Here is a 17,760-nt window from a genome sequence, read left to right as displayed (position 1 = left end):
GCGTTGCTTGAGGTGTAGTGCAGGCGTTCACCTTCTTCTCTGGACTGTCTAGCACAATCTTGGGTGGAGAGAGCTTTGCTTCCAGTTTGGCTATGTAAGTGCATCTCTCGCAGGTTGTAGTGTTTGGTGGTAGGAGGAGTGGATTGTCTGTTAACATGAGGCAGTTGCCGCATTGCCCCAGTATGCCCAGATTCACCAGGTGGACAGGAGAAATCACCGGAAGCTGACCCTTGGACATGCTGTTTATGTGCTTTTTTTGTAAAGTATAAGAGCTGTTTTTCCTTACCTTTGCAAGATACTTTGCAATTATAGGCTGTTTAGTGCCTACGATTACGTTCTCCTTATTGATTAGGAGAGTTGTGCTTGTATCAGTTTCAGGCTTCATAGTGCTTTCCAGGGGGTTCTAGAGCAAGTGCTAGTCACAGGGGTTCAGATTTTAGTGCTACTACTGAGAAACCAGCTAATTCCAAAGGAAAATTTGAAGAGCAGACTTTCTGGCACCTGGAATAGTTTAACTGTAGCCTCGCAGTGCTGCATGATGCAAAAAATGTTCAAACACATATGTTTTTAAGCCAGAAAGTTGAAAGGGATAGAAATCAGCTCAAAAAGGCTAATAAAATTACAATTTCAGAGCTAGAAACCACTCCTCTAGCATATTAGATAGGCAGTACAATGCTCACCACCCCCACTGGTAAGCAGTAGGACTTCCCTCTACCACAGCAAGGTCTGGATAGCTCTGAACACAGAAAATAAAGTCCTGAGACAAGCAAAGCCTGGGATATGGATTGGCTAGGAAAGGTGGGAAACAAGCAAACAAGATATATATATATATATATATATATATATATATATATATATATATATATATATATATATATATTATTTTTTTTTTTGTTAAAACAGGCTAAACGATGCAATAATGCAGTAAATACAGAAAAGGCTAACACACGTGAGTGTGTAGTCCTAAACAGTAAATGCAATTAAAACTCTACAAAATTAGCAATTTAAAACTTTTTAAATGAAGCAAGGCAAGTGCACAACTGAAAAACTATTTAAGAGGCAGTAATACAGCAGAATAAGTAGCTAGTGTACATAAACAGAGAAGTCTATATATACAGAAAAGCAGCTAAAACACACAATTCAGATGCCATGCAACCTAGAGCACTTGAGTTGTAGCAATATTAAGGCAATTAGTTATAATAAATGCTCAAAAAATATACTCTATATTTCCAAAATGTTTGAGAAGCACAGTCAGAACACAAGGAGATTCAGTTTAACTTACCTTTCCACAAGATAAATGTCATCAAGGAGTCTACTACAGTTAATGGAGCTTCTTCTTTCAGCTGCTCCCGTTCGGGGTCGCCACAGCAGATCAACTGTTTCCATTTCTTCCTGTCCTCTGCATCTTGCTCTGTCACACCAGCCACCTGCATGTCCTCTCTCACCACATCCATAAACCTTATCTTAGGCCTCCCTCTTTTCCTGTTACCTGGCAGCTTCATCCTTAGCCTCTTTTTCCCAGTATACTCTGCATCCCTCTTCAGCACACGTCTAAACCAATGTAATCTTGCCTCTCTGGCTTTGTCTCCAAACCTTCCAACCTGGGCTGACCCTCTAATATACTTATTCCTAATCCTGTCCATCTTCGTCACACACAGTGCAAATCTTAACATCTTCATCTCCGCCATGTCAAGCTCTGACTCCTCCCTTTTTGTCAATGCCACTGTCTCCAACCCATATAACATAGATGGTCTCACTACCCTCTTGTAGACCTTCCCTTTCACTCTTACTGGTACTTGTCTGTCACAAATCACTCCTGACACTTTTCTCCACCCACTCTAATCCTGCCTGTACTCTCTTCACCTGTCTTCCACACTCACCATTAATCTAAACTGTTGATCCCAAGTACTTAAACTCATCCATCTTCGCCACCTCTACTCCTTGCATCCTCACCATTCCTCTGTCCTCCCTCTCATTCACACACACATTCTTAGTCCTGCTGAGCTTCATTCCTCTTCTCTCTAGAACATATCTCCACCTCTCCAGGGTCTCCTCCATCTGTTCCCTACTCTCACTACAGATCACAATGTCCTCTGCAAACATCATAGTCCACGGGGACTCCTGTCTGATCTCGTCAGTCAACCTGTCCATCACCATTGCAAATATTGCTACTAGAGTAATGGATATATTTCATGAATTCTGACTGGAAAACCTTATTTTTCTTCTCAGACCAATGTTGTCAGGTTCGCAAAACCTGGTGCGCAGTGTGTGCCTATAGCCACAGCTGCAACCTTTTTAAAATAGATTTTAATAATGATCTTGGACAATGTTGCCCTAGCTTTTATTTTTATTTTTCCTTTGAGTAATTGCTGTCCCTGCAACTGCCTTTGCATTGTCATTTTTTTGCGCTTGGATCACACAGATGACTGTATGATGTGCTTGTCAGACATATTCACAGTTATCTGCATCCATGGGCCTGTAAAGTGCTATGATGCAATTTAGAACTGAAGAAAATGTAGGCTGTCTGTGAATGTGAATCAGGAGTCTGGTGTTGTATTAAGTCTTGTAACTTTGACAGTAGAGTAGGTGAATAAGTTTAGTAGAATCCAGCATAGCTGCACAGTAGCCATCATACTGATTTCAGTATTACAAAAGTTTGGGAGTGGTGAAATTTTCCTCTTACCCCAAGGCTTCATGACTTTGGAGTTTATATATTGTCGCCAGAGTGCTCCCCCCATTGTCCCTTACTTCCCTGCAAAAATGCTTTATTTCTTGTGACAGTCAACTGTTACAGTTGTTGACTTTTTGCACAGTTCTTTTTGTGTAAAGTATTATTTGATTAGTTAATATGAATATGTCAGAATTACAGTATTGTAACACACTCACACAGTATGCAGAATTTTTTTCTGAACCTCCGTCTCAGTTTGTGCTTTTCTTAGTTATGACTGTATGCTCTGAATAATGACTATGCTGGTGTTCTTAGTTTTAACTTGATTTAGGTTTATAAGCTGTTAAAATGCATCATGTCCAATAGCCATTACTTAGATTGTTGTGGTGAAGCAGATCACGGACAATAATAATGATTTTTAACATGCATTTATTTATTTTTCTTTCTGTAGAAGAGAAATCCTGAGAGACATCTCATTATCTGTGATGCCAGGACAGACTGTGGCACTGGTGAGTTAAGCTAATATTTGCAAATCCCATTTTAGTTCATGGAGGAGCTGATAAAGTATTCCTATTGTTAATTCTTAGACAGAGGAATCCTTGTAACATAGGGCTTAGCTGGCATCAGGACTATGCATGAAGGACCATCACTGTGATGCTATGTAAATAGGAAAACCTAAAACTTTGCCCCCCAACAACACAACCTATATGAAGTTGTCCCATAGGAGCACAAGTTGGACCGTGGCCTGCAGCAATGGTGATTCTCTTTCTAGAGTGGTCATTGTATTCTGATATCACTGATGGAGGGAAGGGTCAAGTATCCCAGCAAGGACAATATTTCTTCCTTGCAAGTGCAGTGTGAAAGGGTGATCTCATGGCATCCCTTCCTAGGAAGCCAGATGAAAGTTTGATAGTGACCTAGAAAAGCTGAGCTGTTGCACATAGTTTAGTGTACAAATTATATCAGGCATACTTGCACGTATTGAGTTCAGACTGACAGAGTGTAAAGAAAGGGAAATGTCCGAAGACACATCCCAGATCCCTGTGCATCAGAGGTCACTAACATGTACACATTAATGTTTGGTAGTGGACATGCGAAACAGAAGCAGTGGATATCGGCATATGCTCAAGGGGTGACCCAGGTGGGGTGGGGGGTGGCGAGTAACACGTGTTAGTAAACATGCTTGTGGGATGAAAAAACATGAGTTCTTGTCAGTCCCACAGTGATCACTAACTGTGTCCTAAATGGAGTGTTTGTACAGTAGTTTAGGAAAACAGCCTACAAATTAGTAGTCAGCCAGGAGGAAGTGACAGCTTCTTAGAAAATGTCCTTTGGATTGAAAGGATTACAGCATTCACTAATGAAGTACTAACTGGGTTACAGAAGATAAAGTTGCTGCAAGAGCAGATGGCTGTTGCAGTCCATTTTCAAATGACTGTGTAGCTTTGATTTGATGAAGCACCGTTCTTAGGTTTTCTGTGGAAGCCTCCTTTCAAACATGCTTTTCAGCCTCTTCAGTGTCTTTAGACTTATCTTCATGTATGATGTCTGACAATGTGATTCTTTCACATACTGTACTTCATCCATTACACCAAAAGGTACACCAAAGACTACTAGAAGTATACTGCCTAAATTTTCAGCTTCATCTTTACACGTGACATAGGTAATACAGTGACAAATGTTTGATGTGTTGCAGTAGAAGTTGTGAAATTGGTGCAAATCTGAGGTCTTGCCTAGAAATTGAGAAATTGTAAACTATATGAGTATGCTGTATGAACCTTGCACAACCAAGTGGTGGTAGCTTCAAACTAAATGTGTTTAGCAGTCTGTAAGCAGTAGTATTACAAACTTTCAAGGGATTTAATACTTTTGGAGAACGAAAGGTTGTCGAGTGTCTGTTACAGTTCACAAGTTAGAATACAGTTCACAAGTTAGACCGCATTGTTTTTTGTCCCTTACATTTTGTCATCATATAGGTGGCAGTGCCTATTATGTCTCCACACCCATAAGTTGAGATGAATGCATACTACCATAGTATCACATTTATGGTAATGAGGCTGTCTGATGGCCTTTCATAGTAACCCCCCCCAAACTTGCTTCCAGGGATGCCATTGCAGTATGTACATACTGAAAGACTGCCAACAGCCCCCTTCACTTTTACTCAGCTAAACCAAAATCCCTTTATAGAGACTGATCTTTGCAGAAAGTGACATAGTTGTTTGACCTTCCAGAACCTCATTCTAAGGTGATTTCTTTTTACTTGCCTGTCATAAAAGTTGCCATCTAGTCAGCTTAGTAATCTCTAAACAAGTTGCTGACCATGTATTACAGGTCTGTGAAGTACCACATATTTGTAGACAAATAAAAGTAAATGGCTGGTCAAGCTCCACGAGATGAAAATCCACATAAAAATACCTTCATTCGGTACAACTAAGCACTTTTGTCTCTTACATGTGGGACTTCCTCAGAGTTGTTTAACACTTCTGGTGACATGGTTTTCAAGAGCAAGTCACTCAAAACCTTTTCACTACCTAATCTTAATCAATTAATCAATAACATACAATAATAAACAGTTGCTATAAATCACACTCTGCAAATAGTGACAGTTTTGTCCTCATTGCAATGTAAGTGTGTGTTATATATTTAATGAACTTACCAGTAATATTGCCCACTTACAATTCTAATTTAATTTGTTGGCTGTAAATTTTAATACACTGGAAGTAGATGTAAAATAATTGGTACTGGGGGATTACAGGCATTTAGTCTTAGCTGATATATCAGTTCTTTGAACTCTAGCAAATTGTGTAACCCACCCCCCCAAATCGCTTTGTACTCCATCTATTAAAAAAAAAAAAAAGTTCTTAAAAATGAGACATTTTGTGACGTGTCTATTCAAAACATTCATTTATCTATTTTTTTTCTCATGTCATACAGGTGTTCTTAAATCCTTTATTTTAGCCTTCTAGTGGTCATCCCAACATACAGTGGATATAAAAAGTTTACACACCCCTGTTAAAATGCCAGGTTTTTGTGATATAAAAAAAAATGAGACCACAGTAAATAATTTCAAAACTTTTCCCACCTTTAATGTGACCTATAACCTGTATAATTCAATTGAAAAACAAACTAATCTGTTAGGGGAAAAATATAAAAAAAAAATGTACAATAAGCTGGTTGCATAAGTGTGCACATCATTAAACTAATACTTTGTTGAAGCACCTTTTGATTTAATTACCACATTCATTCTTTTTGGGTACACACCTGCCATCAATTAAAGAAACTCTGATTAACCCCAAATAAAGGTCAGCTGTCCTGGCAGGATTTCCTTGATATTTACTCAGTTGCCTGCTACAGCAAAACCCATGGTCCGCAGAAAGCTTGCAAAGCATCAAAGGCATCTCATTGTTGAAAGGTATCAATCAGGAGAAGGGTACAAAAAAATTTCCATAGCAATGGATATGCCATGAGACATGGTAAAGACAGTCATCAAAAAGTGGAGAAAATATGGGACAACAGTGACGTTGCAAAGAACTGGACGTATCTCCAAAACTCATGAAAAAAAACAAGACAAAAACTGGTTAGGGATGCTGCCAAGAGACCTACAGCAACACTGAAGGTGCTGCAGGAATTTTTGGCAAGTGCTGGTTGTGTACTACATGACAACAATCTCCCATATTCTCCATATGTCTGGGCTGTGGGGTAGGGTTGCAAGACAGAACCCTTTTCTTACGCAGAAAAACATCCAGGCCCAGCTAAAATTTGCAGAACAATACATCAAGTCTCCCAAAAGCATGTGGGAGAATGTGTTATGGTCTGATGAAACCAAGGTTGAACTTTTTGGCCACAATTCCAAAAGGTACATTTGGCACAAAAACAACACTTCACATCACCAAAAGAACACCTTCCCCAGAGTGCAGCATGGTGGAGGCAGTATCATGCTTTGGGGTTGCTTTTCTTCAGCTGGAACTGGGGCTTTAGTCAAGGTAGAGGAAATTATTAATAATTCCAAATACCAGTCACTTTTGGCCCAAAACCTTCAGGCATCTGCTAGAAAGCTTAAGATGAAGAGGAATTTTACCTTTCAACCCGACAATGACCCCAAGCATATGTCCAAATCAACAAAAAAAATGGCTTTACCAGAAGAAAATTAAAGTTTTGGAATGGCCCTGGCAGAGCCCAGACCGAAATCCAATAGAAAATCTGTGGGGTGACCTGAAGAGGGCTGTGCACAAGAGATGCCCTCACAGTCTGACAGATTTGGAGCACTTTTGCAAGGTAGAGTGGACAAATATTGCCAAGTCAAGATGTTCCATGCTGATAGATTCCTACCGAAGAAGACTGAATGTTGTAATTAAATCAAAAGTGTGCTTCAACAAAGTGTGCACACTTATGCAACCAGCTTGTTGTATGTTTTTTATTTTTTTATATTTTTTCCCTTAACATATTTGTTTGTTTTTCAATTGAATTGTACAGATTATAGGTCACAATAAAGGTGGGAATACTTTTGAAATGATTTATTGTAGTCTCATTTTTTTATATCACAAAAACCTGGCATTTTAACAGGGGTGTGTAAACTTTTTTTGTCCACTGTAGAAGGCTGGACACACTGTACAGATTGCCAGGTGTTCCACTCCTGCAGTATCACAATTACACAGCCCTGCATAGGATGTAGTTCTCTCATAGCCTTCTTCCATTATATAAGGGCCGTCATTGATAAACCTGCAGTACTTACATCCACCTCATTTTCTTATCCAAGGTCTCTGATGGTATTCATATATGTCTTTTTATTCCATTGTATTTTTAATGCTTTCGCGTTTAGCGAAAACTGTAGATGGAATTTCATGCATCTTAACCTTTTTTACATCACGTTGTTTCCCAACACCTTCTCATTATATTTGTGTTCTTATGTACATTGCTGTTGAAGGGAAGTACTAAAGAAAGATTCTTTTCAACTTCTTTCTTATCTAAAGACTGATTCCCCATAACCTTATTTACATTGGCTGGTGGGCCCATCAGAGTAGAAAACTTTGAACTCCCTACTATTCCCCAATTATTTCATTTTTTTAAATTCCATCAGTTCAGATATCATTTTTCTAAAAACATCACTACCAAATTGTCCAACTCCTAGAAAAACATTTCTCAGCAATGAGCTGATTTGGCCCTTCACTGTACTTCACTTTTGGTGTGGGGATAACTCTCAAAGTGAAGGTAGGAGTTGGAACAAGTTTCCTTCAGATAAATATTAGAGTTTTTTTCCCTATAGTGATGCCTAGAAAATTAATGTTCTCAATGCTTGCCTGGTATACAAAGTTTAAATAGCTTGTTTTTGTAAGTAAGTTGTAAAACACAAAGATTCATCAATATTTCCTTCCCACAAAATTAAAATGTCATTCAGAAATCTAAAGTAAGAGTGAATGTATTTAAAATAATGAGATGGAAATACAAACTGTTCTTTCCTTACTGCTAAAACTAAGCATAATGGGGAGAAGGCTGCTCCAATAGCTGTTACCATTCTCTGTTGAAAATACTCACCTTCGAAATTTAAAAATTATTGTTTAACACCATTTCCATTAGTGTGTGTAAAACAATTTGGTGGTAGAAAACTTATTAAACATGCCAAGCATTTGTAAAAAAAAAAAAACTTTCTAACCCTTCAGTATGTGGAATCAGTGTGAAAGGTGCTGTCTGTGTTTAAACACATAACATAATTTGAATTTAAAGCAAGTAAAAAAGCAAAAAAAAAAAAAAAAAGGTTCCACCAAGTTGTATTGTTAGTTGCTGTCTGTGTTTAAAAACAGAACATAGATTAGAATTTAAAACAAGTAAAAAAGCAAGACAAAAGCTTCTTACTTTAATCACAGGCTCTGAGGAGTCCTCTGTTGTCAAATTAAAGACCATTATACAATGATCCCCCATTAACATTCCAAAATGTGCACGCTGATTGGTCAGCGTGCACGTTGTAAATCAGAGTTATAGTAATGGAAAATGGTCCGGTCGCCCGGACTTTTTCCATTAGTATAACTCCTTTTTTTTTTAAATGGGTATAACATAGCGAAACAGCTTTAAAAAAAAGCAACGGAGTATCTCCGTTGCTTTTTTTAAAGCTGTTTCTGTATGTTACACCCATTTAACATAACGAGACACTTAAAAAAGCAACGAAGATCTTGCTTTCTCCGTTGCTTTTTTCAAAACTGTCTCGCTATGTTAAGTGGGTTTAACATAGTGAGACAGCTTTAAAAAAAAGCAATGGAGATTCTCCGTTGCTTTTTTTAAAGCTGTCTTGCTATGTTAAACTCGTTTAACATAGCGAGACAGGTTGTAAAAAGTAACAGAGATCTTGCTTTCTCCATTGCCTTTGCCCACAGCTCTGATGTACTGTGTAAGTATATGCATGCGCAGTACATCAGAACTGCCGCAGAATACCAGACAGCTGCGGAAGTGCAGCAAGGAGGTATTATGCAATGCCATTATTTAAGAAAAGTAATTATATTATTTCTTAAATAATGCCATTGTATAATAGCAGTAACCCACTTCTGGGTGTGGGTAATGCTGGATTTACCCACGGTTGTCTTTGTTTGGCCACTCTGGCTTCACCCTCGTGACCAAACCACACCAACCGTGGGTAAATCCAGCATTACCCACACCCAGGCGTGGGTTATTGCTATAAGAACTATCCTTTCCCTTCTGGCTAAAAGTATGGAAAAGTGTATCCCCCCCGGTACCTTTGGTCTCTCTCTAGGCTCCATATTAGGTCCCCTTCTTTTCTCCCTCTTTATCAATAACCTCCACACTGTAATCCCAGATGCAACCTGTGTACAATATGCCGATGACTCCACCCTGCTTTGCTCAGCCTCTACCCCTACAGATCTTTTTAGTTTAACCCAGAAATCCTTTAATACAGTGGAAAACTGGATCACTAATCAACAGCTGATATTAAATCCTAATAAAACAAAGCTATTGCTCTTCTCCCCTACTTGCAAATCCTCTCATCCTTCGTTTACTATAACATCTAACAATGGGACCATAATCTCACCAGATATGTATACCAAACTCCTGGATGTTGTAATAGACAACAACCTCAAATATGATATGCACGTAAACCACACTATTAAAACTGTTAATAAAAAACTTGGCTCCCTATACAAAAACAAACCTTTTCTCACCCCTCTAACTAGGACTGCCATTGCCTGTACCCATCTTCTTTCAGCTCTACTCTGTGCCTTGCCAATACTCACTAACTTGAACAAAACTGATCTCAGCAAACTCTCTCTCTAGCTGCTACAATCCAATTGCCAGGTTTGCCACAGGAACTCCCTATAGGAATCACCATTGTCAAAACCTAAACCCCTTAGGATGGCTAGAAACTCCCCAGGCTAATTCATTGTAATCAACGTACTGTAGCATTCAAAGTTATTAACCATCCAGAAAAAGCACCCTCCCTTAAAAACATTATCCATCCCTACAAAAACGCTAGGCCACTTTGTTCCACTACAAGACTTTTGGTTCAGTCTGTTAAAGCTAACAACCTATCTGGAGAATCTTTGTTTGCAAGTTCACTAGGCAAAACCAGGAATTCACTCCCATCTGACCTTACTCTGAACCCCTCCCTTAATCACTTCAAAAAAATCTAACCCAGTATTTTAAAACTCACTGGTTATGTCCTTGCTGTAACCCTGACTAAAGAGTCATCTACTTCCATATCCCTGCAATTTTTATTCACAGTGATTTACCTCTTACACTAAAAGGTTTGAAAAGAGAAACTGTAACATCTTTGCAGATGCTCTGTATATAGTGCACCTGTAGGTTTGATAAGAGAAACTGTAACATATTTGTATATATTTCTGAATATAAACTGTATTCTTCATAGGCTTGAAATGTGAAACTGTAACTTGTATATTAACACAATATGTTTGTGCATATACTGTAACTTGTTTGTCTTTATCTGTTTGTAAGTTTGGAGCGTTTCTTCCCAGGCCTCCGCTGAAAATGGATATGTATCCAGTTAGACTATCCCAGTCAACAAATGTAAAATAAAAATAAAATAAATAATTAAATCCAAGATAGTAAAATAATATCCTGAAATGCTACTAAGTTCAAACTTTGTATTAAGTGCCATGAATCTCTTAATATATGAACCTTTTTGACTAGTACACATTTACATTGCATGTCAGTGTATTTCACCACTAGCTCAGTCTTGGGATCCCCAGCTGCCATGATAGGTCTCAAATGCAGATCTGCTAAATTTTTATGCAAGTTGGGGAACCCAAAAATGAACGGTATAACCATTTTTCCTTAGTTAAATATATTAACAGATCATTTTCCATGGATCCTTGAATAACTAAATCATGGAGAGCCGCCCTCTCCAAAGCAAAAAACACAGCATCAATGGGACCAGACGGTGTCCCGGGCTGCGTCCTACATGAACTCCAAGAAGAGCTAAACCCAAACATAAAACTACTGTTCAATCTCAGCCTTATTACAGGATATGTACCCAAAGAGTGGCGTACAGCAACAGTGGTCCCTCTCCACAAAGGTGGTGCCTCAGCGGATCCTGGAAACTATCGCCCCATAAGCCTGACTAGCTTGGTCTGCAAAGCTATGCAAAGGATCATCATGGACCTCATAAATAAAGATATTGGGGACCTACAGACACTGGATCCTACCCAGTTCAGCTTTGTTAAGGGCAGATCCTGCCTCTTAAACCTGGTTGATTTCTTTGAAACAGTCACCAAGGCCTTTGACGAGGGGATGGTGGTCCACACAGCCTACCTGGACCTCGCAAAAGCCTTCGATACAATACCCCACTGGCATTATAGATAAGCTCACCAGCTTAAATATAAACCCCTATGTCACTAGATGGGTTGCAAACTGGCTCAAGGACAGAACCCACATGGTTAGAATTGCTGGAGCCATGTCAGACTCCAAACCAGTTACAAGTGGCATCCCACAAGGCTCAGTCCTGGGACCTCTCTTGTTCGGTATATATTTCTCGGAGGTACAGGCCAACACGGAAGGACTGTGGCTGACCAAGTTCGCAGATGACTGCAAACTGGGTGCCATAATTGACTCTCCAGCCGACACAAGCATCTTCCAAAAGGGCCTCATAGAAACAGACAACTGGTGCCAGAGCCATGGCCATGGCCTCAAGCTAAACGCCAAAAAGTGTATAGTCATCCCCTTTGGCAAAAACAAAGTGCCCACAAATTACCACATAGGTGGTAATCCATTAAGTACAGAAGAAGTAATTAGGGACCTGGGGACCCAAGTTGATAGCAATCTCTCATTTGACTACCAGGTGGCCAACGTGGTTAGAAAATCATTTTATATAGCCCACCTAATCATGAAGGGATTCACATCTAGATCAGGGGAGGTCATTGTGCCTCTTTACTCATCCCTCATCAGGCTCATAATTGAGTACAATGCCCCTTTTGGGATGTACCTTACCAGATACCTGCAGCAACTGGAAAGACCCCAAAAGTACCTCAAAAAGAGGATCAACGGGCTCAAACAGATGCCATATGCTGCCCGGTTAAAGAAACTCCAGCTCTACTCAGTGGCATACCGCATGCTCAGAGGCGATCTGTGCCTGATGTATAAAGCCATGTCCAACCCGGAATTAATGGACATGCTGCACCTCAGAAAATCCAAATCCCATCGAGCTACACGCCGAGACTTGAACCTCAGCACTGAAATAAATAGGACATGCTGGAGGGACAGATTCATAACCCAGAGGCTCCCTTCACTCTGGAATAAAATCCCAGTCCAGGTTAGGCAGAGTCCCTCATTGACTCTCTTCAAGAGGAATCTTGATGAGTGGATGGGAGATCGTAGGTTTACCCCAGGTATCACTTCTGTGTCACTGTTAGACAGAGGCACAGTATACTAACTTCGAAAAAGGTCATAGCAAAATTAATTTAAAATGGCTGGCGAAAGCCAAACACACTCTGGCCAGGCTTATAAATGCCCTAGTGCAGATAGCCTAGTATGAACCTATGATCATCGATCTTCCTATTTGTTATTTTAATCTCATTTTTACAGACTCTAGTGTATAAACCAAGTAAAAGCCAGCAAAGGTACAAAAACGAACTATAAACTCAAAACAAGTAACCTTGACAGGAGAATACAGCAGTCAGTTGTTCTTTAATGCAACAATCCAAGTTCAATTCACACAAGCAGCTTCCAAGTTTTAAAATCAAAGCACATAAAGGCACACACATTTAGGTGCTTTGGTTTTAAACCTTGGAAGCTGCTTGTGTGAATTAAACTTGGATTGTGGCATTAAAGAACAACTGACTTCTGTATTTTCCTGTCAAGGGTTCTTGTTTTGAGACTCTAGTGTATGTTGTCTCAACGGGTTTATATCAAAGTATTGAATGTTTACTTACCCAAACACCTAAACGTCGACACGTCTTCATCGGACTGCAAAAACATTGATCGTCCTGAAGCGCGAAATTCAAAACGTCGATTTGTCATGGTTGGCCCTTCTGCGGTATAGCTCCGTAAGTTAAGTGTGCGATAGTTACGGACCTTAGGGTTAGGGTGTGGGTTAAGGTAAGTGCATAGATGGTAATGTATGTTAGATTTAGTGTAGGGTTAGAAGTAGGGTTTTATTAAGTGTATGTGTGTGGATTATTTAGTTTAGTTTGTTTGGGTATAGCTTTTTAAGGTAAGTGTGCGATAGTTACAGACCTTAGGGTTAGGTTGCGGGTTAAGTGCATACTTGGTGGTATATGAAAGATTTAGTATAGGATTAGAAGTAGAGTTTAGTTTAGGATTAGAAGTAGGGTTTTGTTTAGTGTATGTATGTGGTTTATTTAGTATGTTTGTGTAGGTAGCATGTAGCGGGCGGTGGAATGGGACAACTATGACATTTCGAGTTTTTGAATTTCGCGGTTTAGGGCGTTCGGTGTATTTGCGGTTTGCGGGAATATATGTCGACGTTTAGGTGTTCAGGTAAGTAAACTTTCGGTATTTTGATATAAACCCGTCTCATCACCTAGTAGGATCAACATTTTCCCGGAGTAATCCACATAGTTCATAATTACGACACCACCTCCTATGTCAAGCTTCAAGATTCAGACATTTTTATTTGTGGTTAAATCATTCAACAGACTCCTTTCTTGTTTTGTGAGATTGTCATTTACAAAACCATTTCTGCTTGGCAACCTTTACTGAACTGATCTTCGCAAATTCGAGATAATACACTTACATTATAATGAATTAGATGTCAAAGACACTTGTATGTGTACGAAACTGTCACTATTTGTATTTTTATATATGAATGTAATTTTTTAAACTTTGTATTAGATTTTATTATAGTAGTATTTTATTATTGGATGTTTTTGATTAAATAATTAAGATTACATAATTAATTGGTGTTGAGTGACTTGTTCTTTAAAAACACATCACTGTTAGTGTTGTACAGCTCTGAAGAAGTACCATGCGTAAGGGATGAAAGCCCTCAGTTGCATTGAGTAAAGGTATTTTTTATGTGGAGTTTCTTCTCGAGGAGCTTGACCAGCCATTTTTTCTTTGTTTGTCTACAAGTACCACATACTCCCTTTTGGTTACTACTTTGTGAGCCAGCATCCACTAACATGTAGTTCACTTTGGTGCTAACATATCTTGCCCCATCTGTTCACTTACCTCTTTCTGGATAGAAAGTCTTTATACCTGGGTCTTTGAAGGAATAAGGTATATATGTTGACCACATTCTTGTCCTCATTGTTTTTGTCCAGAATTGCACACTTTACCAGGTACTGAAGAATATCTCAAGTAAGTAAACTTAAAATAGCTAAGCCTTCTGGACTCGGGAACCAAAGGCTTTAGAAATTGGACAGTTGAACTGAAGCTCACAGTCCTTGAGGGTGTCACTTGACTGTCTTGTCAGGCCAACAGAGTTGTTTCTGAGAAAGAAGATGACAAGCAACAAGACCTGCAGGATGTGTGTAAACAACTTATTTATTATTTGCTCACCAGGTAGGTGGACTGGTCTGTTAACCCTTTTTAGCTGCAACCTGAGCTCACAGAGTAGAAAATATGTCATGGTCTTTGTAATCAGAAATATTATAAACAGAATGAGTAATTAGCAAATTAAGAACATAATGGTAAGATTCAGTGACAATAGTGTAAAGATCCAGTCAGAGTGCATTGTGAGAAAAATAAGTACATACCTGCAAAATAAGAAATGTATAAAATATAGTGCAAATCATACATATAATAATACATAAACTCCATATGCACTTATAATATATGATTATAAGATGCCACATTTATATAGGATGGTAAGTAACCTAACCATTGTCATGGTAGTAGTTGCAGGTAGATTCACTTAATAGATGCCCTTTAAGTGCATCTTTGAAGCTGTTAATGTTTTATAGATTTTTGATGTCATTAGACAGGTGGTACCACGTTGCAGCTCCCAGTCTAGAGAAGGCTGTCTCACCTAAAGCGGTTTTAAATGTAGGGCATACTTTAAAGAAAGTGTTAAAGCCTGATAATTTCTCCAAAGTACTTACCTAAGTTTGATAGTACAGCTGCCACCTCTGTCGTTACTTTTGTAAAACAGCGGGCGAGAATTTTGTAAAGGGGGGGGGTCTCTCTTGCAAGCTATGTTAAGGGGGTCTTTTCAGGCTGGCTTTTTAGTAATTGTGAAAAATTAATGGTCACTTAGAGGGTGTGGGTGATACTAAAAGTTCTGTTTGTAGCAGAATGTTCTTTTCACTGATAGTAATCCATTTGGAGGGTAAATCAAGGAAATCATGAGTGATGTAAAGGAGAGAAGATAAAGTCTCCTTTCTTTGGCAGCTTATCCCTTCATAGCTAGCAGCACAGGTTTCCAAAGGGACCCGCAATAGGAAGGGAAAGCAGCCCTAAGAACCCTCTGCTCTTCCTGAAGTGGTAGTCCTCCAACTGCAACAGCAAGGATGGAGAAGGCAGTAGCTGAAGGTAGCTGTCACCTTTAAGCAGTTAAACCAGGACATTTGTTTTTTTTTCCAGCTGAGTTCCATTCACATAGAAAGTGGTTAGGGGTGAATTCAGCTTCATACAAACTATGGAGTTTGATGAGCACAGGCTCCTGTGAAAATTAGTTTCCGTAGCAAGGGCTTATGTTCACTTACTTCCAGATTTCCCATATCAAGTTCTGTCTAGTCCATTTTCTTTAAAATACCCAGTTTGTTTTAGAAAGATGTTTAACAGCTTTTCTGAAAACTGTTCGTAGAATCAGTCTGTCTAGATTAGAAAGGGGGAATACTTACTCTGAGATTTTTCTGGTTGTAGATAAAACTGAGGATTTTCATTCAGTTCTGTACCGGAGGAGAGTAAATCATTTTATCGTATGCAATAAATTCAGGATGCAGACAGTTGTCAGTCTTTTCCCTTCTGAACCAAGGGACTGTTTTTGCTTCTTAACCATGAAAAATGTTTACTTGCGTACATAGCTCTCAACCTTCCATCTCCAAAATGAGGGCATTATGCATATTTCTATTTGACCTGCTCACAAAAAGTTTCTCTGGTTCTAAGTTCAGGACCATAGTCCAATTTGATCTGCTCAAAGAAGGTTTTTTGGATTCTAAGTTCAGGGCGAGATCTTTGAGTTCGGGACAATGCTTTCTGATTTCACATCTGTGCTCTTCTGTTATCTGGACAAAGATGCAAAGTAGAACAAAGTTAACTAATGTCACAAATATAACAACAGAGCATTACAATAGTAAGGTGATTGTAAGGGGGGATTATAAGGTTATATGGTGACATGCAATAATAAGTCAAAATGAATAACGTGTACCTCAAATAGTAACAACAGTCTCTCAGGGAATAGGGTATGTAAAATATGAGGAGAGGGAGAACTAAATACAAACAGAACTAGTGTCTTAAATCAAGGTACATATGTTTGTGATATGTGGTAGCAGAAATACTTGTCATTGGAGTACAGTGCAATAGGATATTTTTTTTATTTTGTTAATTATTTACCTACCTTTTACAGGCCAGGAAAGTCTCTCAGTGGCATCTTTTCAGGGGAGCCCTAAGTTTACATTCATACTGGCCAGGGTATTATAGACCTTCCTCTGCTCTATGTTGTGCCCTTCTGTTTCTAGTCAGTGGTATCTGGGAAAACAGATGCAATGGCAACCATGGTTGAGACCACTGCTTTTCCTTGAAGTTAGTCATAGGTTCATAGGTGTTCACTAGGTTAATGACTACTAGAATCTTTATAAATCTAGCCGTGCAACCCAAAATGTGTCCCACAGGTTGTATATTTTAGATGTTTGTATAGGGGTGATTGTTGGTTACAGGATGATTTACTGACTGCCTCTGTCTACCAGAGACGTGGGTGGCAGATTGGGGTGAAGTTTTGAGTTTAGCTAGGGTTAGGGAGGGACTTTATTTCACATGGACAGGGACCCTGTTCCAGAGAAAGATAATTCTCTGAGGTATATATCTCTCTCTCCAACATGTCATATTTATGTTGCAAACAAAATTTAGGTCTTTAGATATAATAGTTCTGTTGCTGCTTGTTTTGCGGATGTGTAAAAGGTTCTTCAGAGTGGGGTCCAGAGATGCCTTGTGCAGCAGGAATAGATCACATCTCTGTAATCTCTAGGAGACTTGAGTATAGAAATGTGACTTTTGAGGCAATCTGCATAAGAAATTGTGTTTATGCCCTATGTTCTTTTTGTAAGAAGCTATGTGGATGTTCCAGTTGGTGCCATGTGTGTGGTCGTGTACATACCGAAGGATGTATTGTACTCAGTGATGGGTCAATGATCACAGGGTATAGTGCTACAATGACTTCCCTGCAACTAGATGCCATACTCTTACTTATACGTTGAGCGACATAGAAGGATTTATTTACTACCTTGGATACATGTTGATCAAAGGCCAGATTACTGTCTGCATGTGTTCCCACATCACTGACTAGTGTTCAACTCTTAGGGGGTGTTTTATTGATGACATAGATTGCTGGGTTGGTCATCTTCGCAAAAGGTTCTATAATGCATTTGTTATGTTGTCCATATCTCGCCTTTGTTCTTGGTGTTTGGGTTCGAAGGTGACCCTCGGCTCCGACTCTGTTGTATACTATAGCTCGAGAG

General features: G+C 39.1%; 1 protein-coding gene across 1 annotated transcript in view; it reads left to right on the top strand.

The window, feature by feature from the left end:
* ABCB6 (ATP binding cassette subfamily B member 6 (Langereis blood group)) overlaps positions 1-17,760 on the top strand; it is a 1,916,984-nt gene that overhangs the window by 1,039,504 nt on the left and 859,720 nt on the right. Inside the window, exon 14 of the mRNA XM_044075230.1 lies at positions 3,120-3,177. Within this exon, the coding sequence (XP_043931165.1) occupies positions 3,120-3,177 (58 nt within the window). The remainder of the gene's footprint in view (positions 1-3,119; positions 3,178-17,760) is intronic.

Source organism: Protopterus annectens, chromosome 6.part0, assembly GCF_019279795.1.
Source record: "Protopterus annectens isolate FY-2018-M chromosome 6.part0, PAN1.0, whole genome shotgun sequence".
Taxonomy (NCBI): Eukaryota; Metazoa; Chordata; order Ceratodontiformes; family Protopteridae; genus Protopterus; species Protopterus annectens.
The sequence above is the reverse complement of the archived record's forward strand: the minus strand, read 5'-3'. Positions and strand labels throughout refer to the sequence as shown.